The sequence below is a fragment of the Ammospiza nelsoni genome, chromosome 2 (genome assembly GCF_027579445.1).
Source record: "Ammospiza nelsoni isolate bAmmNel1 chromosome 2, bAmmNel1.pri, whole genome shotgun sequence".
Classification (NCBI taxonomy): domain Eukaryota; kingdom Metazoa; phylum Chordata; class Aves; order Passeriformes; family Passerellidae; genus Ammospiza; species Ammospiza nelsoni.
Genome location: NC_080634.1, coordinates 1,240,074 through 1,261,118, shown reverse-complemented (window position 1 = coordinate 1,261,118; position 21,045 = coordinate 1,240,074). Strand labels below are relative to the sequence as shown.

General features: G+C 47.6%; 1 protein-coding gene across 2 annotated transcripts in view; it reads right to left on the bottom strand.

Annotated features, from left to right (window-relative positions):
* Nucleotides 1-278: 278 nt before the first annotated feature.
* HUNK (hormonally up-regulated Neu-associated kinase) overlaps nt 279-21,045 on the bottom strand; it is a 37,455-nt gene continuing 16,688 nt past the window's right edge. The window contains exons 3-10 of one of the 2 annotated variants that reach the window (XM_059494080.1): nt 18,179-18,234; nt 15,434-15,569; nt 15,114-15,241; nt 11,892-12,027; nt 9,287-9,455; nt 8,708-8,791; nt 4,913-5,093; nt 279-2,744 (exon numbers count right to left, since the gene is read on the bottom strand). In XM_059494080.1, the coding sequence (XP_059350063.1) occupies nt 2,101-2,744; nt 4,913-5,093; nt 8,708-8,791; nt 9,287-9,455; nt 11,892-12,027; nt 15,114-15,241; nt 15,434-15,569; nt 18,179-18,234 (1,534 nt within the window). In that variant the 3' untranslated portion in view covers nt 279-2,100. The remainder of the gene's footprint in view (nt 2,745-4,912; nt 5,094-8,707; nt 8,792-9,286; nt 9,456-11,891; nt 12,028-15,113; nt 15,242-15,433; nt 15,570-18,178; nt 18,235-21,045) is intronic. The other variant, XM_059494081.1, reaches the window with a different exon arrangement.

Below are 21,045 nucleotides of genomic sequence, written 5' to 3'. Positions count from 1 at the left end.
CTCTTTTCCCAACACCCAGCCTGAAGTGTAAGGTGTATTTTCAGCTGTCAAACACATTCATGACAGGTTTGGTGCCAAGACTGAGACAAACACCAAAAAAAGATCTCAAACTTCCACTAGACCAGGCTGCTCCAAGCACCATCCTTGTATTTTTTGTCCTGAGTTTTTATATTTCCTATGCAGTGACGTGGCAAACAAAGTCAGCAGTCTGTGGCAATCTTGTTCCAAAAGTACATATATTTAATAATGATCCCAAATACAGCTTTTCCCCCCTGGAATTTCCACTGTGATATTCAGTAGGTCCCTTCTGTGGTCACTGCAGTTGGGCTGTACATAGCTACTGACTATGCTGAATATACGGTTATGTTTTAGCACTGTAGTACTCATATATTCTCTATAAATATAATAAAATACTTCACATTTGTTTTCATTCTGATCCTTACACATATTTCCTGTGTTTCCACAAATGAAAAGAAAAAAACCCAAAACACATCTCTTTCCTGCCTCCCCCAACCTTTTATTGGGTTCCAAATAAACCTGAGTTTGCAATTCAAGTTGGCATCTGCCATCTGCTCGGGTATGGGAGTCTGATGAACACAAAGGGGGGATTTCAGTGATCCTTGATTTCAGTGGTCCCTGATTTCAGTGATCCCTGATTTCAGTGATCCCTGTTTTTTCAGTGGTCTCTGCCCACTGGTTTGGCATCACAAACGTGATCTTAGCATGAAGAGAATGAAATGCTCAAACATTTATAAATGAAGGAGTTAAAATGGCCCCCTTGGGATGAACAGGTGCTCTCCATAAACAGAATGATCTGAAAATAGATACAACTATTCCAGGGCTGTCTTTTCTCATCATATTGGGGTTTTCATGTGTATTAGTTTACACAACTCCCTCAGAGGTGGGACTCCTCACCCCCCTGAAGCGTCCAGGATGCTCCTGGGCTCTCCAGGGCCAAAGCCCAGTGCTGAGGGAAGGTCCCACCTGCAGGGATGAGATGGGTGCTCTGGGTATCACTCTGCTGCTTTTGCCAGCACTGAGCAGCCCATTCAGTGGGCTGAGATGCTCTGAACATATAACACATACACAGGGGTGGTACAAAGGAGAGAAAAGAGCAGTCCTTGTCTTTGGCTAAACCTTCTCATTTATAGGAAATGGTTTGAGGACAGAGACAGAACCAAAGAGATGTTGCCAACCTCTCAGATGTATCATTTACTTAGAAAAACAAGACTGGTATACAGAACATGGTGTCTTTTAAGAAAGTCAATCTCCACTGCTGATAACAATACCCAATTTTTGGTAACCACTACATTACCAATCTTAGAGTATAAAATGGACTTGGTACAGGCTCAGGTGTCCTTTATTAGTCTTTTTAATTCACTGCAGCCTCAGAGAAGCCTTCAGGTGTGTCCAAAGCTGCCTTGGTGTAACAGGGACCAATGCAGTGAATTTCCACATGATGATACTTGTTTTTAAATAATCACAGTTTTCTTAATGAAAAAAATGATTGTGTTATTACCTACTTTATGTAATTAACAGCAAAATCTGCTTTGAATCCCAATATTCCCACTTTTTCTGAGCTAGACCTCTCGTGTCTTTACTCAAGCTTTCTACCACCTCCATCTTCTCGGCAGGGCTTGTCAGCAAGCTCGCTTTGGACAGAGTACTGGCATTTGCCCCTCTCCTGGCCCAGGAGCAATGCCTACAGCAGCAGCACGGGCTGTGTGGCACAGGCAGGTGGAGCAGGGACAGTCTCAGCACAGATCCTGGCCTGGCACTGATTCCCTGGGGGAACCAAACCTCGGTGCTCGTGGTTCTTCCACCCAGGTGAGAGCAGTGAAAATACAGATCCGCTCAGCCTTGCAGGGTGTTTTACTGTACAGTCAGGTGCCAAATGTGAATATTTCTTAACAGCACGAGCAGAGCCCTTTCCTTTCAACTGTAATATGCAGGACAGTGCCTTCCTTGCAAGCAAACCTCCGATCTCCTGCGCTGCACCACCGCGGGGTGACAGCAACGTGCCTGTGGCTTTCCCTTCTTGCTCAAAGGGGAAAAAGGTTAGATCCCAGAGAAGAGCAGTGCAAATCCCAGGATGTCAGGCTAACACTGGCCGCTGAGAGCCTCCGTGTTGAAGGAAATCTGTGTGGGGCTCATCTGCTGCAGCTGAGGCATCCTGGCTTCCAGGGGCTTTTCGCTGGCCGACTGCATGCTCTGGTTCCTCTTCCTCAGCATCTGTCCGATCCCCATCATGGGGAACCTGCCCCTGCTTTTCACACAGTTTGGGCTGCCCAGGGGGTTGCTGGGGACCAGCTGGGTAGGGGACACTGCCTCTTCCTTTGCTGTATATGCTTTCTCTTCATAGGTGAAGGAGACCTGGGTGGGGTGGACGGGGGACGTGCTCCCCGGGGGAAAGAGCGGCGACAGTGTCCTTTCACTGGAGCTTTTGTAAGGGAAATTCATTGGAGAGCCCAAAATTCTGTACTGGTGAGAGGGGGAAACCTGGTCTATTTGCTCCTCCCTGTCCACTGACTCGAAGGAGTGCACGATGTTGAGGATGAGGGGGGAGTCCTTGGGGCGGCCCCCGATGCGGGACGGCTCCGGCTGCGGGGACTCCTGCCTCTTGAGCAGCCGGGGGGTCCTGGGGGGAGCCTGCTGCACCTCCAGGTACTCCAGGGAGCTGGAGGTCACACAGCCCGTCCTGGCTGCCAGGGGCTCGTGGAAAGGGCTCACGGCGCCGCTGGAGTCTGCAAGGCAAGGGGAGAAGGAAGCAGGAGAGCACACTGCAGTTACCAGCACTGCCCACGGCCACAGGGACCTGGGCATGCAGCAAACAGTCTGGGATGCACTCACAACCCAACTCCCTCACCCTCTGTACCAACACCATTGCTTCCCAGGTGATTTATCTGCCCTCCTCCTCACAGGCAGGAAAAGTGCTTAAACTCAAACAGGCACTTGAGAAGGAAAAGCACAGATGTCTCCAGCTGTTTGTATTAATTATATCCACACCACCACACACACACTGGGAAATCTCACGTTTCTCCTCTGTCAGCACCACTTTGTGTGGCTCTTGCTGGGCCTGTATTCCCTGACACACCTAGAGACACAGGGGAGCACAGTGAGTTAATCTCTGAAGGCTCTCCTTGCATTTTGGAACCAAATCTGTCCCTGGTTTCACACACGTAAATATGGAGTAGCAGCACTGGCCAGCACAGCCTGTTACAGTTGGAACAGACTTGCTGCACCAACTTCAGCAAGAACCTTCCTCCAGCAAGGGCTGGAAAGAAATGGCACAAAATCTTTGCAGGATTTGGCCCAGTCAAACAAAACAGCTCGTGGAGAAGATCTGCCCAGCTCCTGCAGAACGCTGGCACTGCCTCATGCCAAGCTCATCACAAACAAGCACGTTCTGCTGCCTTGATGGAAAGCTGTCCAAGGAACCTGACTGCCAGGCCCCCCTAATTGAATTAACTGGAAACTGTTCCATCAGTTCCCTGGGTCTCAAATCATCCAAAAAGGATCTGAAATAATTCAGCTCTGCCAGCACTCAGGTTCCAGCCACAATCTCAGGTGTATTTCTTGTGGAGGGATGGTCTTGTGGATGAACAGGATGAAATCTCACACTTGTCTGGGAAAAGTAGGAAGAAGTTCATTCTGTCCAGTTTCTTTCTAAAACTGGCAGAAATTATTTAAGATGTGCCAAAATATAGTCTCCATAAGCAGAGATATGCTTTAGCTGAGATCTGCATAATTTTCAGAACAAAAAAGGGAGAAACATAAAGAGGGAAAAAAATGAACTAGATTTTCTTCCCCCTGTGCCTTCCTCCCAAAAGGAACAGCAAATCTCAGCAAAATGGGCATTTTAAAATTTTTTTAATATTTTTTAAAGGAACTCTGTCCCATTCCTGCCCAGCTCTCTGGACTCCTGCCACCATGCAGCAGAGGTTCCCATGCTGCCAGACAAACACGACTTGGACAATTTTTTCTCACTTTGAGCACAACAAATGATAAATGATCAAGTCACGGCAATGAGCATGAAAGCATCACAAACCACCACTCTGAATAACTCCCTGACACCACAGTGAATGTTTTCCATCACTGTGGATGTTTCCATCTCCCCTCATTTAGTTCCCTATCTAACAGAGGCCACATCACCTTGCTGCTCCTCAGTGTGTCCCATCCAGGTCTGCATTGCCCATTTTTCCTGCTGACTCCTCTTTTCCTCCACTCCTTTCTGTGCCAACAGTTTTCACCCAGCCCTCTCAGGCTGCCCTTTGTGATTAATGCTGTGCTCTCCTCTGTCACATCTTTTCCTTTCCCTGCTCATTTTCCCCCCTCCTTTTGCTGATGCTGATGTTGGCAGTCCCACCTGCAGCCTTTCCCTGAGGCTGCCCTTTCCCATTCCTCTCAGGGACCCCTCAGGGAGGTCAGGGATTCTCCTTAGCCCCCTCTGAGGAAAACAGGGGCTGGTAGGAAGGAGCTTGGCTACCAGCTCTGGCTCCTCACTGATCCAGGGTGGGTGGTGATGCTTTCAAAACAGCAGCGTGAGCGCGGAGGATTTCGTGTGAGGACGTGTAAACAGGGGAAGAAGCTGCCTTGCTAAAGCACTGCAGGAATCCTGTCAAACACAGACAGGGAGGGCTCCTGACTGCTGAGCACCACCATGGATTCCTCAGGGCATTTCACTCCACGTGTGCTGACATTATCCAGGCTCCTTTCCCACACCACCCCCGGAGCGGCAGGGAAGGCAAACCCGGAGTTTTTACTCACAAACACACACACACAGCTCAGGGCAGGCTTAAAACCAGCAAAGCACACAGGACAGGCTCAAAACCACCACACCACATAGGACAGGTTTAAAAACACCACACCTCACATGCAGACACAGACCCACTATGGCATTTCTCCCACTGACCTTTGTCCGGATCCCCGGCCTTGGTGACTTTCCGGTCCTTCAGCAGAGCCTTGGTGTTCTGGATCTGTGAGATAAGACAGGAAGAAGGCTGTCTATATGAAACTGGACTTTTCTCAGTTTTCTTTGGGAGCTGACGGTGAAGGATCTCCCCTTTCTTTTCTTGCTCTTTGAGTTTTTTGTCCTTTAGGTTGTAAAACAAACAAGAACAGTTTGGTTTACTCAAGGGAAGTTGCAGTGACCCCCAGACCTACAAAGTGGATTAAGTACCATGCATTTACAAGGAACTTATCTCAGAGTAACTAAATCCTCCATGTCTCATTTGCCTCTGATCAGTTTGCCATGATTTCATGGCTCCCATCTGCGCTGACATTCAGGCAGGTCTTAGAAAATTAAACGAAAAGGAAAACTTTTCTCTTGGAGAAAGCAGGTGAAGGCTTGTGCTCCTCCATACCCGAAATACCCTACTTAAGCACCAAAAAACTCCCTTTGATTTCTCTTTACTCCACTCCCTCTGAGATTTAAAAAGGTGAGCTGCAAAGTTTTAAAGAAGTTTAAAGCCTTTGAGTCATTTCTGTTCTGTCCAGACAAGACCTGGAGGAATCCAGCCCTTGCTTTTACAGCATCTCTGCAACTGGACAAGAGATGGAAGGGGAGAAAACTATTAAGCCATCCTTTCTCTGAGCCATAACTCCTGGCTGTGATGGGGAAGGCAGCTGGAGGAGGAATTGCAAGAAGATAGGTTTGATCTCCAGTGATGACAGAGGAAAAACACCCTGGGAGTAGGACTCTGAAGGGGAAGCCAATTTTCAAAGCACTGTTTTACAGGGAAAATTCATTGTTTCTTCTTTCAGTCACAGGATTCAGCAAACTGCTTAACACCTTTTACCTGCCACTGATTTCTAGGGGAGCTCAAAGCCTTATTCCACAATAAAAAAAAATGTTTTGGTTGGTTTGGGGTTGTTTTTCTGATCACAGTTCTCATTTAAGCAACATGTTTTGCTCATCTGATTAGAAGGTCACTGCAAGTACAAGTCTTTTTAAAAAGTGAAGGAAAGTTCCTTCCCCCAATTATGTGCCTGTTTTGTCTGGTAATTATGCACTGCCACTCTTGATTTTCTTTTGCAAGCTCACTGATGTGGAGTCTACGAAAACCCTCAAAGTGAAGTGCATAAAAACACCTGAGAGAGGAAAAGAAAGATGCAGAAGATTCTTCTGGACCACTAAACAGCTCTGGAAGGAAGATGGACATGAAGAGGCAAAAATCTGGACCTGTTATGAACATTCCCAGCTCAGATGGAGCCTGGCTCCCTGCATGGACCATGTCTGGCACTGCTGGGCTCACCAACCTTTCAGGAGTTGCAGAGTTGGAAAGAAGACCTTCAGTGACTCACAGACCAAAGCTTTTTGATTTAATAGTGAAATGGTTGACTTGGGAGAAGAAGAACCTGAGATCCTCCTCACTGGAGGAGCCTCCCTTTGTGCTTGGGTGTTTTTGCCCCCCTCCATCCCTCATCCCCTGCAATTCCTCTCCCTCTGGCTGGCTGCAGCTGCCTGACCCTTCCACAGCCACCAAGGAGCCCCTGGTGGAGCTGCCCACCTCTGCCCACCTCTGGAGGTGCCCATCCATTGGAGCCATGCTTGGAGCCACAGTGTGGATCAGGCACCTCACTCCTGGTGAGGGTGAGGTGGCAACAGCACCAAAACCAGCAGCAGCAAGAACACTGCTATAATGCTGTGGGATTTTTATTATTATTATTATTGGTAACCACTACATCACCTGCCCCAGCAGCCAGGGGGAAGGTGTGCAGCTCATCCTGAGCCTCTGGATGTTCCATGCCTGCAGTGTTTTTAGCCTGATGGCGCAGGAGCCAAGCTGCAGCTCCTCACCTGCCAAGTGCTCCTGCCTGTGCCCTCACCCTGCTGGCACATTCTCTGAGCCAGCCACTCCACACAATGAAAGCAGCCCTGGCAAAGGAAATTCACATATCCGGTGCTGCCAATTAATTTCTTCACGCTGGATGAGCACTGCAAATGGTCTTGGGGTGTTTCTGAAAGTGCTAACGTGGCTCAGGACCTGAATCCCAAGGTGCCACTCAGTTGGATTGGGAAAGGGAAGGAAGATTTCATTCAGGGGGGTTGCAGAAGTTCCCCCTGCACTGCCGTGTCCCACAATGCAGGAGTTGCACCGGTATGCTGTGCTTGAATAGGCTGGGAATTACATCATCCTCTGCTATTTCCTGTCCTGACCTTGACCCTCAAACCTGCTCTGAGCCCCAGCAATGGATCTGAAAGGCAATGGATCTGAAAGGGTGTTTGCTTGGCCACGTCTGACACGGCGATAGGACAAGGACAGCAGCTGTTCAAAATTGCAAATTCCACCTGTGAGCCCTCTCAGCTGCCCTGCAGGGACAGCCATTCATCCTGAGACCCCTTCCACAAATAAAGAGATGGAGAGAGCACAGAGTCCTGCCTGCCTGCCCCTGCCCACCCTGCAGCAGGAGAAGAGGGGCAGGACACAACCACTGCCCTTTTCCCCCTGCCTGCCCAGCTGCTCCTCCTGAAGCCAAATCCTCATTTCCCATGGCTGGAGAGAGGTGGGAGGAATTCTGCTGGAGCTGGAGCTGGAGCTGACCATCCCTCCCCCTCCCATTCCCATGGCAACCTGCAGCTCTGCTCCCTGGGGACCTGCGCTCCCAATTCCTCCTGGGAGCACAGCTACAGTGACAGAACCCCTGCGGAAGCAGAGGGTGGGGTGAGAGGTACCCCAGAGCCCATCTCCAGCCCCTGCCAGGGTGCTCCAGGCAGGATCTGGAGCCTTCAGCCCCCAGTTGCTGCCCCTGTTTCCAGGGAACAGCTTGGGGAAGTTGTGAGAGCTTTGTGAAATGTCACATTCATCTGGTCTACCCACTGCTGGTCCATTCCTAGCAAGAAGGTTTTGATTTATTCGAGAAAAGAGTAAGTGCTTTGCCCTGATATTTCCATCTGGCTTGCAGTTCAGCTTGCCTTTATAATAAACAAAACCAGCCCCGACACAGATCTGCCCCTGCAATTAGATAATCAATCCAGGGCTGAGGAGCAGCCTTTGGAACAGGCAGCCTCCCCAAGAATGCTGCTCTTTGTGCTGGCAGGGAACACTTGCACAGCTCACATTACTCCTGTAATTTTAGTGCTTGGCAAAGAATCAGCCAGGGAAGAGAAATCCAGCCAGGATTTCATACAAAATACCTTCTCTGCTTGCAGGCAAGGAGACTGGAGAGCGACAGAGCAAAAGGTTAAATCTTGTGTCTGCCCAGGGGAATTCCTTCATGATGCAGAGGCTGAGCCCACATCCCCTCTGCTAAGGAGCAGAGAAAATTGACTTTGCAGAGTGCTGTGCTAGTCCAGCCTCACTGCTGCTGGCAGCCAAGGCAGGGTTGGCCCAGGACACCAGAGGGTCACCCTGGCTGCCACCCAGCTCTCTGTCCTGCAGCACCAAGGTCCCAGAGCCTCCAGAACACTCAGTTTTCATATTTTTGCACCCCAGAATGAAACTATGGACCCCCCTGTGTTTTTCATCATTTTGCCAAACAGACACCTAAAAACATTTAATTTCTTTAAAAATCCTGAAAGTTACCCTTTCTAGTTCCTCTCTTGGGGGTCACTATTTCTTTCTTTGAAAGGAATTTATTTGTCCTGCACAGGCCAGACCACAGCTATTTCTTTTCTCCACAATCCCATCACTTTAATCACCATCACCAAGGATGCTCAAGTTCAATCTGCTCTCAAAGCACTGCACCAAGCCTTGCTGAGCTTTACCTCATAGGAGTCTTTATTGGCCTTGTATTTTTCTATCTGGTACAGCTGGTTCTTGTGGCAAACACTGTCCTGGCCTTCAGCCTTCTGCAGAGACAAAAGCACAGAAAAGTCAAATATGTGAGATAATTAGAGAGCACCAAGGTTTAATTACTGCTTAATGGACTACACCCACTCCTGGCATTCAGTGGAGGGGCATCAGCTCACAGGGATGATGGATTTGGTCCATTACATTGTAAATATCATTGTGGCAATGTGGAAAGGACTGAGGGAGGGAAAAAACTGAGATGCTGTTGTCAGATTGGAAGGTCTGTGCTATGCTTCAGGTAAAACTTTCAGCTGACTTTTCACTTCCAACCTAAATAAATTTAAGAGCTCTTAAGCTTCTTCTTGATGTCCTGACTCCATAAATTGTGTTACTGGCATTCCAAGCAGCAGAACTAACCCAGCACAGGGGCAATTCCTAATGAATGGTCCTTGGGATTTTCTGTAATCCTGGGAGACCAAATGCCACCAAGCCAGGCCACCTGCAGCCTTGTTGTCCCCTCGTCCCCCCGCAGTGGCAGGAGGCAGCTGGCTCACCCTGAGGCTGGCCAGGTAGCGCTCCAGCTTCTTGTTGAGCAGGAAATAGATGGCCAGGGTGTGGCTGGCCCGGTTGGACAGCACGGTGTTGATCACATCGCTGTTCTTGTAGCCCAGCTTCTCGGTCATGTGCAGCAGCACGCTCTGGCTCAGGTCCTCCAGGTGAATCCTGCGCAGGGGAGAGGCACAGCAGGGTTTTTGGGGTGTCCTCTCCAGGGCAGAACACCCCAGGGGCTCAGTAATTGGGGGTGATTAGTTCCAGTCTCCCAGGAGCAGGCAGGTGTTGGAACCCTGGCTGCTGAGAATTTCCTCGTTATTGAGACTTTGAACCCTACTGAACCCTGGTTACTGAGAATAACCCTGGTTATTGAGACTTTCTGTGCTGACAGGCTCTGACCCCCCAAGAGAACGCTGCATTTGACCTGAGGGCAAATGTTTTGACCCAGGAAAGCCAGGCAGGGAAAGGACAGATAATATGGGAGCACAGGAGCTGCAGGAATGAACAGAATTCTGTTCACTCTGTCCATCCCTGATGGGAAATGGCACCGTGATTGATGCTCAGGCCATTTGTTCCCCTACACCTGACCACTGAAAATCATGAAGATGAGCTGGTTTTGAAGGAAAAGAGGTAAAATCCAGCCAAAAATCTGGCTCTCTGAAAAGCCCTTTTCTCCTAATCAAACAGGTCTGAGCTTCACCCCCTTCCCTACCTGCTGCAGTGTCCCTGCCCTAATTAGCCAGAGAATTTCCTGCTGGAGAAAGGGGATGCACAGGATTATTCCTGCAGCTCAGAATGGCAGCACTGCTGTCTCCCTGCTGTCACAGCCCTGTTTATGTCTCTCTCCTCTCTAAAGTCTGGAGCAGCCTCAGCCAAGGCGAGAAAAGCAGAACAGAGGTCTTGTGGAGATGCCAAAGCATTGGCTCAGCCTGAGTTAAAAGCAGATTTTTCCAAAGAGCTCTGCTCCTATTTAGACTTCTGAATGGGCTGGCCAGCTTCCCAGAGGTACCACCAGCTCCCGGCCATCTCCAGAGAAGTGCTGGCTTCCAGTTGTTCCTAGAGGATATTCCTCACTCCTAATACCAAGCCTAATATCAGAGGGTGATATTTTGCAAGATTCCTCCCCACTTTTCCCACTCCTGCCTGGGCTCTGATGGACGGGACTCAGACAAGATGTCAAACACAGCCTGGGAAATCTCAAATAACTCATTCCCTGTGTTCCCTGTGCCTGTGAACACTCCTTCTGCCCCTAAGGAATGCCTAATGGGGTTGTGTCTTTTTTTCACAAATTCAAAAGCAGAACTTATCTTGGCCACTGCACGTTGAGACATCTGGGCAGCAAAAGAAATCCAAGCAATTTCAACTTGAAGCGCTCAGCAAAATGGGAAAATTTTTGCTTGCCTTCAGGGAATTTCTTCAACAAAAGCAAGCCTATAAAAAGCCTGGGAAAATATTCTCCTGAAAATGCAGCTTCTGCTGTTCTCCCACATTATCTCCATGCTCTTCCCTTTCTGCCACGCTCCTGTCTTGGTGACAATGGGAGTTACCCCCACAGGAGTGGAAGGGCACTGCAAGAACATCTTATGTGCTGATTAAGAGAGGAATTAATCCTTTGCAAATTCAGCAGTGGGTTTTTCACACACCATTTCACCACATCTTATCCATAGCTGCACACTAAGGAAAAATTGGAGAAATTCCATGGAAGCTGACTCCAGTGGTGCTTTCTGAGACAAGCTCAAAAGGAGCCAGGCCACACCTTTAAATATTTAAAACTTTGCAGGTTTTTCTCCCTGTAAAGCTCCAGTATGACAAAGTCTAGGTAAGTCAAGCATGGGACATCAACTAATGAAACAAAAGTAGTATTATTTTTAAAAAAGGAGAGAAAGAATCGCTTTAAAGGCTTTTACTCTTTACAGATTCACATGTCCCCTAAATTTGGAGAGGAGTGATATAGTAGAGGTGGCCTTTGAGTCCTAGTAAAATATCAGTATTGTACTTGAATATCTGTGTCTAGGCCTTGCCCCCGTAGGTCCCAGTTGTTTTGATGGGCTGCAGCTGTGATGTCCTTCCTTGGGCTGCAGCTGTGGCCAGTGAAGGTAACTGGGATAAAAGGGGCTGGGCTTGGCCAGGCAGGGACAGCCTTGGAGGAGCCCTGGCTATGAAGGAACCATGTGCAGAAGAAGGAGTCTGTGCTGTGAGGATTTGCAGCCATAAGAAAACACTGAGAGAAGGTGTGGGACTCTAGAAATATAACAACAACAGTATGGGACTCTAGAAATATGAATACAACAGAGTGGTATTGAGAGAATGACTCTGCCTGTTCTCATCCCTTGGGAAACAATTCATCACAGGGGCCACCTTTATATCCTGGGGATTACAGGCCCACATTTCTGGGGATGGGTCCAGTGATACCCCTAGGCACCCAAGCTGCTTGACATCCATCCATCCATCCATCCATCCATCCATCCATCCATCCATCCATCCATCCATCCATCGTCCATCTCCATGACTTCTAGGATGGGATTCACAGTTCCTAGGATGTGACACGAGTGGAGCTGGAACACCAGGGCCGTGCTGGCAGGTTTTCCCCTCCCCTCCCTGCTGTACCTGTTTGGGTAGGTGACATTGGGTGGTGCCCTGCCAGGGTAGTTCTCATTGAGCCATCTGTTTGCCAGGGCCTGCTGGATGTTTGGTCTCTTGGCAGGGTCTGGCTCCAGCAGAGAGCGCAGGAAGTTGATGGCAGCTGTGAAGAGATGGAGGGAAAACCCCAAAAATCAGCTCTGTCATCTGCTCTGGGCCCGGCACAGGAGGTGAGTTAACACAGGTGTGTACCCTGAGCAAGAGCACACTAAAAATTAACAATTCCCTTACTGCATGCTCCCGTGTCCTTGGGAAAATGGGAGCACTGATAAGGGATTAGTAACTGAAACAAACAATGATTTACAGCCACAATGATTTATAGATGTTATTTAATGCATTTATTTTATATCCAATGAGAGCAGAAAAGGCATTTTTGGCTCAGAGCTCATTTGAAGTTTCGGAGCAGGTGAGCCAACTTTTAATTAATTTAATTCCCACATGAGGGCAAGAGGCTGGAGCCAGGTCAGAGACAAATCCCTGGATCAAAGCAGAAGGAGAAGGACCAGGGGTGAGTGGAGGGAGGGGATGCAGACCTGAGAAGGAAGACACAGCAAATTTGGCTCCCCTTGACGTGACAAGGATAAATTCTCTGGCTCCCATCCCACCTACAATCAGCTGCAGAAGGTTTTAGCCAAATTAAAAAGAGTGCAGCAAAATTAACAGGCTTAGCTTTGTTCTCCTGGACCTTCAACTTCCAATGACACTCAACCACTCCTCCTGAGTTTCCTCAAAAACCCTCAATTTTTAAGCCACGTGCTTCTTACATGATTAGGAGCAAAGAAATCAAGTGATCTGCCTGAAAGCTCACAAGAAGAGCCCCTGAGCTGAAAATAAACTCTGTTTCAGCTAGGCCTGGTCTTTATTCCTCAGATTATCAAGGATTATTAATCCTCAATTATCAAATTATCAATTATTTCACTGCTCCTAGGTGCAATTTAAGGAGAATAAAGCGCCTCATGGTGACACCACAGTGGGATAGGACAGGCTGGGGAGGGTGGAGGATGAGGAAGGGAGGGTTTCTCCCTAAATAAATCTGGGTTAGACCCAACAAGTGACAACACCTACCAACCTGAGCAACCTCAGTGTACAATACCCTGCAAAAATCAGGTTTCAGCTGGAGAAACTCTGTGTCAAGAAGCTTACATGTGCAAGAGAGGCTTCTCACTCTGTATTCACCAGTTCAGCTGGGTTTTTTCCTAATCCCTCTCTTCGCAAACCACTGATTTAAGGGAGATGCTTTACTTGAATACTCTCCAGCATTTTTGTTATTATCCTGCAGCAGCCATGAGGCAGAGCAGCAGGAAGAGCCTACATCCAAATTACCAAACTTGCTGGGAGCTGCTCTCTGTATGCCTGGGGTGCCCATTCTTCACCCCATCCCAGCAAACAACAAATCCTTGTTCTCCCATTGAATCCCCTCTTGCTCCAGCGTCTGTGTTAAAAACCTCACACATCCCATTGGCTCTGAGCCACAGAAATCCCTCTCCCCAAACCCACACTCCCTCCTTCACCACCACCATGCTTGGTCTCCAAATCACCCAAAATCTCCTTAAAAAAATCCTACTTCTCCACCCCCAGCCTTGCCAAAAGGCAAGCCAATTAAATGAAGCTTGTGAAGTGCCACAGACCAACAGATTCAGGCTGGGAGAAGCCAATTTTGGGGTGAAAATTCCCTCCTGGAAGTTTCCAACCATCCATCATGCAAAATGATTTCCCCAGGGAAAAAAAAATGAAGGAAAATGAATATACGCCAAGTGAACACCCACTGACCTCTGCTCAGCTAAAATCAATACCCAGAGAGCTGCTGTTCAAGAGGCTTCATGAGAAACAGGCTCCCAAGTGGGAAAATCAAACAGCAGCTCCAAAATGTCCCTGTTTTGCTGCACAGGTTGTTCTGGGTGCTCAGGGTCAGCCAGCATTGTGGGTCACACAAATCAAAGTGTTTTCCTGCTCAGAGATAACACTGCATGGTGGGGGCTGTGTGTTCAGTAACCAGGAAATGAAATATTGAAGGATAACCCACTGGGCATGTAAAAGTGAAATTTTTCACTGTGAAAATTCTCTGCTTTATAGATGAATTTATGGAAATTAGGACCTGACTAAAATAAAAGGTCCACAAACCCAAGAATTTAACAAGCACTGCAATTCCCAGAGCAGAGTTGCTGCCCAGTGACCCACAGGCTAAGGTGGCAGGGAGAAATGTCGCCTTAAATCACACTGTGCCATGTCCCTGGGCTGGGCTCAGGGACTGATGGGCTCCTTTTGGGCAAAGGTTAACATCTTTAAATCTACTCCATTCATTTGCCATCACCTCTGCAAGTCCAGGCTCCCACAGGATAAACAGAATCCTGCCTTCCCTGGGGACACAGTGAGCTGAAAATGGAGAAAATCTGATCTCCACTCAAATGGTGGGATGGGTGAAACAGCAAAAGCAAGCCTGCTAAAAAGCAATTTTATCTTTTTGGCTGGCCTTGGTCAGGGAGAGAGGTGGAACCCTGAATCTGTGCTTGGAGAATTCACCTTGTGACTCAACTCCCAAGGGTTTCCATTCCCTTTTTGCATTTAGCATCTTTTAATTTTATCAAAAGCCCTTTGCAAGCAGGCTGCCAGGGAAGGAAGGAGTTCTCCATGGACAACAGATTTGGCATGAAAAAATAAACCCCAGCTTGTTCCAAATGCTGACAGTGGCCTTGCTGCAAGCTGGAAAGTGATTCTGTTGCCTAGTGACGTGGCTCTGAAGCAGGAATTAATATTTCTGATACTAATGCATCAACTGTTTTCCATTTTGTGAACACACAGAGGTTATCCCAGGTGGCTGTCCCAAAATAACTTTCTGAGCACATCTCATTATTCCATAATAAACGTGAGGTTATTTGAGGCAGGTTATTTGAGGTTATTTGTCACCCAACCCCAGTCATGACAATGCCCAGGAATCTGTAATTCCAAAATAATCTCTCCATCCACCCTTACCCCAAAGTGACCAACTGCCCTGCAAAAGCAGTCCCACAGAATTTCACAGATTTGCTCCTCCTCTCATAACCAGCACAACTTGGTGCTTGCCCAGGAGTCAAAGCAAAAGGAATTCTGCTACATCAACTCCTGCAGCTCTTGCAGAGGCCACAATGAAAAAAAAGGAGCTTTTCCCAGTTAGCATGGCTGAGGAGCCACAATCCCGTGGAACAGCTTTACCTGAGGAGAGCTGGGTGGGAAAGGGGTTCATCTCTTTGTCCACCATCTTTTGGTACAAGGCTCTCAGGCTGAATGGCTCCACAGTGAAGGGCAATGTTCCCGTCAGCATGGCATACATGTTCACCCCGCTGAAAGAAAACAGGCAGCAAAAGAAACCAGAATGATCAGGAACGAGGGAAAATTTGGGTTTTGGAGTCTGCAGTTCATCTTTAATGTCTGCCAGCTATTACAGGGTTGATGCCCCATTTCTGAGAGCATCTCCCCTGATCCAGCTGGAGATGCCCCTGCTCTTTAAATTCCAAACCCAAGGAGGAACTCACATGGACCAAACGTCTATTTTGGGCCCGTACTTCTTCCTTGCCAGAAGTTCAGGGGCTGCATATGCTGGGCTCCCACACTGGGTGCTGAAGGGATCAGAATAACCCAAAATTCCTGCACAGTTGCTCAATCCAAAGTCTGTGAAAGGCACAGAGACACAGTTATGAAAGAGAGACACACTCAAACTGGGCTAGAGCACAAGTTAAAAAGAAATAACTTTTTTTTCCCCAAAAGCAACGAACTCCCTGAGGAGAAAAAAAACCAACTCATCCACATGCAAAAATTTGATGCCATTTGCTTCCCCAAGGTGCTAAATAACCCACAAAGAATAAGAGGAGCCTTAGAACATGCCAAATTTTCCATTTCATACACAGAGCAGCTGGATGGCAACAACCAGAGCTGAGCTTGTCCCAGCCCCTGAGCCACCTCAGGCTGCAGGATGCTGGGCAGGGACAAGGTTAGGGGGATTTCTTCAAAATCTGAGCATAAATGAGCCCTCAGGTGGAAAACTCCAGGGCTGCTGGGGTGATGCACAAACACAGAGGGTTCAACTCTGGAACACATTTTGGGTGCTCCCAAAATTTCCCTCCTGTCTGCTCCAGCCCTGCTGTGGCTGCAGGCTCAGATGGGCTCAAGGAACAACAAATCCCATTCATTAAGAGTTGGATTCAAAAATGGGGTTTTCCTGGAGAACTCTGTGACCACTGAAGGGAGAATTTGCCTCTGATGGAGAAACAATTCTCTCTGGGCACTGCTTAATCATCCCTGGGGCTTCCACAAATACTGCAGAGGATCCATTACCTTAATTAATGTGCTCATTAGCTGTGGCCTGAGATGAGTTCTGTCAGCTGGGAAATACTTTTAGAAACTCGTGGAAATAACATCTGCACACAGAGTTGTTGCTGGTCCTTATCCTGCTGTGTCAGGCCAGCTCCAAGTGTGATGTTTGACAGTCCCAGGGTACAAGGGCTGTGTTCTGTGCTGGTGTCAATCACCAGCCCCTCAGCAGCATCAGGGGAAGGTGCTCTACCAGAGCTTTTCATTCTCTTATTTGCTTCAGTTGTCAACCTTTTATTCACTTGTTCAGCTCATTCATTTCAGCTCCTGTGCCTTTTTTCCCCCTGCTGAAATGCAGAATTTGTGCAAATGGAAGCGCGCTGGGGACAGGGGTTGCACAGCCATGGAAATGAGGATATTGCTATCAAACTGTGTCAGCACATGGTGATCACAGTGTGCTTTTTATTGTTTTTAGTAAGGATGCACTGCTGATCTCGATGGGAGCAGTGAGACCACCAGCACTGATAACCTTGCCTGCCTCTCCCTTTCTAGGAGCCCAGCAAGGGACAGAATTCAGATCATGAGGACAATTTATTGAGGCTCTGGAAGACGAAACTTCTCTTTCCTTTATCCTTCCCCCACCACCCACTGCGAGGAGACCCCTCCACGCAGCCAAGGCAAACTGCAGGAGCAGGGCTGGAGCCTTTATTTTGGCTCATGAGTTTTAACTGTACACAGATCATCTGGGAAGGGCTTGGTTTGGGTGCCAAGCTCCAAAGTAGGAGAGAAGGGATGTGTGTTCTTAAAATCCATCAGATGTTGGTGATGCAAAGCATCTGGTCTGGCTTATCTGCTGGATCAGGGCCATGGGTGCTCTCTGTCAGCCCTGGGGAATGATTCACGGCTTTTCTCAGTGCCCTCCTGGCCCTCAGCTGAGGTAACACACAGTTCTCTTTGCTCTTGTCTTCCCAGAAGGCAGATGTGCTGCACAGCAATCCCTGGCAGTCGGGGTCAATTTCCACCCCTGAATTCCCAAAGTAAAAGCTGAGTATCTCACATTTCCCTAATCATCCTCCCCTGTTTGTTGGTACTGCAAACCTCACAGTCAGTGTCCATTTGACCTGGCTCTTTGAATGCCAAGTGTTTTCCTCAGCACTTTTCTGCCCATGGAACTTTTTGAAGAGAGCAAGCTGAGTTTTTAAGCCTGCAGGAACTTTTTGAGGAGAGCCAGTCGGGTTTTGAAGCCTGCAGCCACAGACGCTGCTGAGTGTAGGCACGGGCAGAAGCACAAACAGATGTTTGGCACTTCTTTCATGAGAGGAATATTTTCTTTTCAATGCCCACATTAACATTAATGGGCGCTCTGCAAGGCAGTGAGAGACTATCCCCAGCAATGATTAATCTGAAATGCCTGCACAGCTTGAATGAATCAAGCTCCACACACAACCCAGACCTAAACACAATCGAGGCTCCACCGTTGATCTTTTTTATTCCTTACCAGCCCTCTCAAGCAATTTTGTCCTGGGTGCTGGAAGCAAATGGAACAAATATAAATATAGGAGCACATTTTGCCAGCTGCTAAAAATGTGAGCGACTCCCACTGACTTCAGTGGAAGCATATGTTCACGGGGGCAGAATGCAGCCCCTGGCAAATAAGAAATGCTCATGATAATAAAATAAAGCACTCCTGTGGTGTCAATTCTTAAATCCTGTACCGAGCTCCCGATTTGAGTATGAAAGATGTGGGTTTGAGATGTAGGATTATTCCCATACCCAGTTAAATCTGAATTATTTGGATGGGTTTTTTGCACAAAGTGCTGTCAGGAACAGCTTGATTGCTATCTATACTCTCTCAGCTCCTCCATGCAGCAACATTAGCAGTTGTCACATGGGGGATTATGAAGCCTCAAAAAACTCTCTTTATAAAACTAACAATTTTAATTACTGGAATTGCCAAACTGGTTCCATACCAATAAGCTTGATATTGTTGTCTTCATCTAGCAACAGATTTTCTATCTTCAAGTCTCTGAAAGAAAGAAAATATTTTGAGTCAGTCTCCAAAATAATGAAGCAGCTTTGCCTGACTCTCATCAGCGTGTGTGTGCAAGGCTTGCCTATAATCAAATGTACAAAGAAAGCAGCACACACAGTTCCACAGTGAAAGCAGAGAGCCCCATGCATCCTGCCCAAAATTAACACTGCTTTCACACTCTGCTTCCCACCTATTCTTCAGGCACAAAATGACATTACAAGCACTTGTCAGTACATCCTGTAATTAACCAGGCTCTCTGAGTTCCCTAAGTACTGGAAGTTTACAGAAAACTCACAAACTGGAAACACTTTGAGCATGTTTTGGGAATTGGAGGTCAATTTCTGTTTTCTCCTCACAGCCAAAGGCCCCAGCTGCAGGATAAACCTGAGTTTTGGGGAGTCAGATGTCACCCAAACTCTTTGCAGAACTCACCACAGCTATTCCCACGCTCCACAGGTGAAATCCAAGGCTGAGGGGTGGAAATGGAAATGCCACCCATAAAATCACCCCAAAAGCCCAAGCTGTGCAGCCTGAGCATGAAGCACAATGTGAAAAATGTAATTGTGGTTGCTCCACAGCTCATCCATGACTTCTAGCACTTGGCTAAGTCTTCACTACACTGATTTTTTGCCCCCATCCAGACAGGGGATCTCTGGAACAATCAGCACACTGGGATATCCACAGAGATGCTTCTCCCAGCAGAAAAAAAAGGAAAAAATCCAGATAATAAAGGCATCAGCTGATCAGCTGTAATGATGGGGAGTCAGTGACACCCATGGTGCTTTGCCTTTGGAAGTGATGGAAGACAGCTCCATCACAGATGGAGATATCTTAATGAAACAAGACAAGGAGCCCAAGCAGAGCAAGGCAAGCACTTCCACAGGGAGGGATCTGTGAAGGAAAGACTCAGAGCATTTCCCAAAATGTTCCTCTTTTTGGAAAATGTTTCAATTTACGCCCATGCTGTGTTTCAAACTAACAGAGGCAGAGGAGTGGGCAGGACGAAGGATGACCCTCACTTCATCAGAGGGACCACAAGGAGCTACACAGGAGGGATTTAATTTAAAATAATGTAAAAGCAGAAGGTGAGGGGGGATTCTGGGAAGGAGTTCCTCCCTGGGATTGTGATGAAGCCCTGGCACAGGGTGGGCAGAGCAGCTGTGGCTGCCCCTGGATCCCTGGCAGTGCCCAAGGCCAGGCTGGATGGGGCTGGGAGCAGCCTGGGACAGTGGGAGGCGTCCCTGCCACGGCACTGGGTGGGATTTAAGATCCCTCCCAACCCAAACCCCTCCAAGATTCCATTCCAGCCCCTCTGTGATTCCATCCCCTCCTCTGGCAACGTCCCAGCGCTTCCTGCACATCTTCCCCAAGGATCACAAACTGTGGGGTTGGGCTCCAGGAAAACATCAGGGCTGGAACTTAACAGAAAAGACTTCAAAAAAACCCCCAAAAAACACCAGTCTGAGAAAGACAAAAATGTACAAAACAAACCTTCCTCACCACCCCTAAACCCCCAAATGAAACTGGAATCAACAGAAGCACTGCAGTGCTCAGTACAGCACCTCAAAGCAAAGAGAAACAGCATTTGGAAGCTCTGAGTATATGAAATATTAGCTAAGAAGAAGGAAGACTTTAAAGGCAAGGAAAGGGGAAAAAAAGCAGTTGTAAGTGAAGGAGAAAAGCCATCCAGGCAATCAGAATAACAAATGGGTGACAGGGGGGCTGACCACAAACACCAGAAAAGGCATTTTAAAGGATCCAAGGTAAAGGAACACAAGGTAAATATTAGAGGGCATCTGAAAGCCATCAGAGGAAGAAGACAGAACTGTAAATATTGCCTCAGCACAGGGTGCAGTCAGAGCTGGTTAAAGCTGTTTGCCCATCTGGCTGTTCCCAGCAGATCTGCTCTGCGTGGTAACTGATCTCATGGCCCATCTGCACCACTTTGTGTCCACCCAACTGCAGAACTCTGGTTGCTGGAGCAGCACCAGCACCGCAGGAGCTTTGCCACATTTCTCAGGTGCACTCCTGCTTCAGGGCCCAAATCCCTGAACATCCCAAATGCTTTATTGAGCCACTTCTGTCCAATACAAACTCAAATTGTGTTTTACAAAAGGAGGCTCACCTGAGCTGCTCCTCAGATTGTGCTCCAGACCCTTCACCACCTTTCACTGAGTTTTAATGTTTTTGCTTTTAATGTCCCAAACCCTTTATCACACACTGCACGAAATGCAAGCCTGCAAACATTTTTGGGGGCAATGGTGTTTATTTTTCTACTGCAGCAAAGCACGAACTCTGGACACTTTCAGTTCCCCCCCCTGAAGTAAATCTGATCTGGTTCCTTTACTGTCATAGCTCCTCAAAAACAAAACGAACCAAAAAACCAAAAAACCAAAACCCACAAAAATAAAAAAAACCCAAAACAAACAAACAAAGAAAAAAACAAAACCAAAAAAAAACCAAAAAACCCAACCAACAAAAAACCTACCCAAATAAACAAAACAAAAATACCCAAATCAAAACGAACAAAAAACCACCAAAAAACCACAAAAAAATCCCAAAAAACCAACCAAACAAAAAACCAAAAAACCAGCACAACCAAAGGATTATTTTATGGGTTTTCGTAAGCCAATTCTCAGCATTCATTGCTGAAAACCTTAAATCCAGTGTCAGGCATTAAAAGCAAAAGGAACAAGAAGCGCCACCTCTGCCTAAGGGATCAGTTCCCTGATGCTGGGAGTGTCTAACTATGGGAGAAATTACCCAAATCCAGGAAAAATGAAGGCAAGGAGGGCCAGGCTGCAT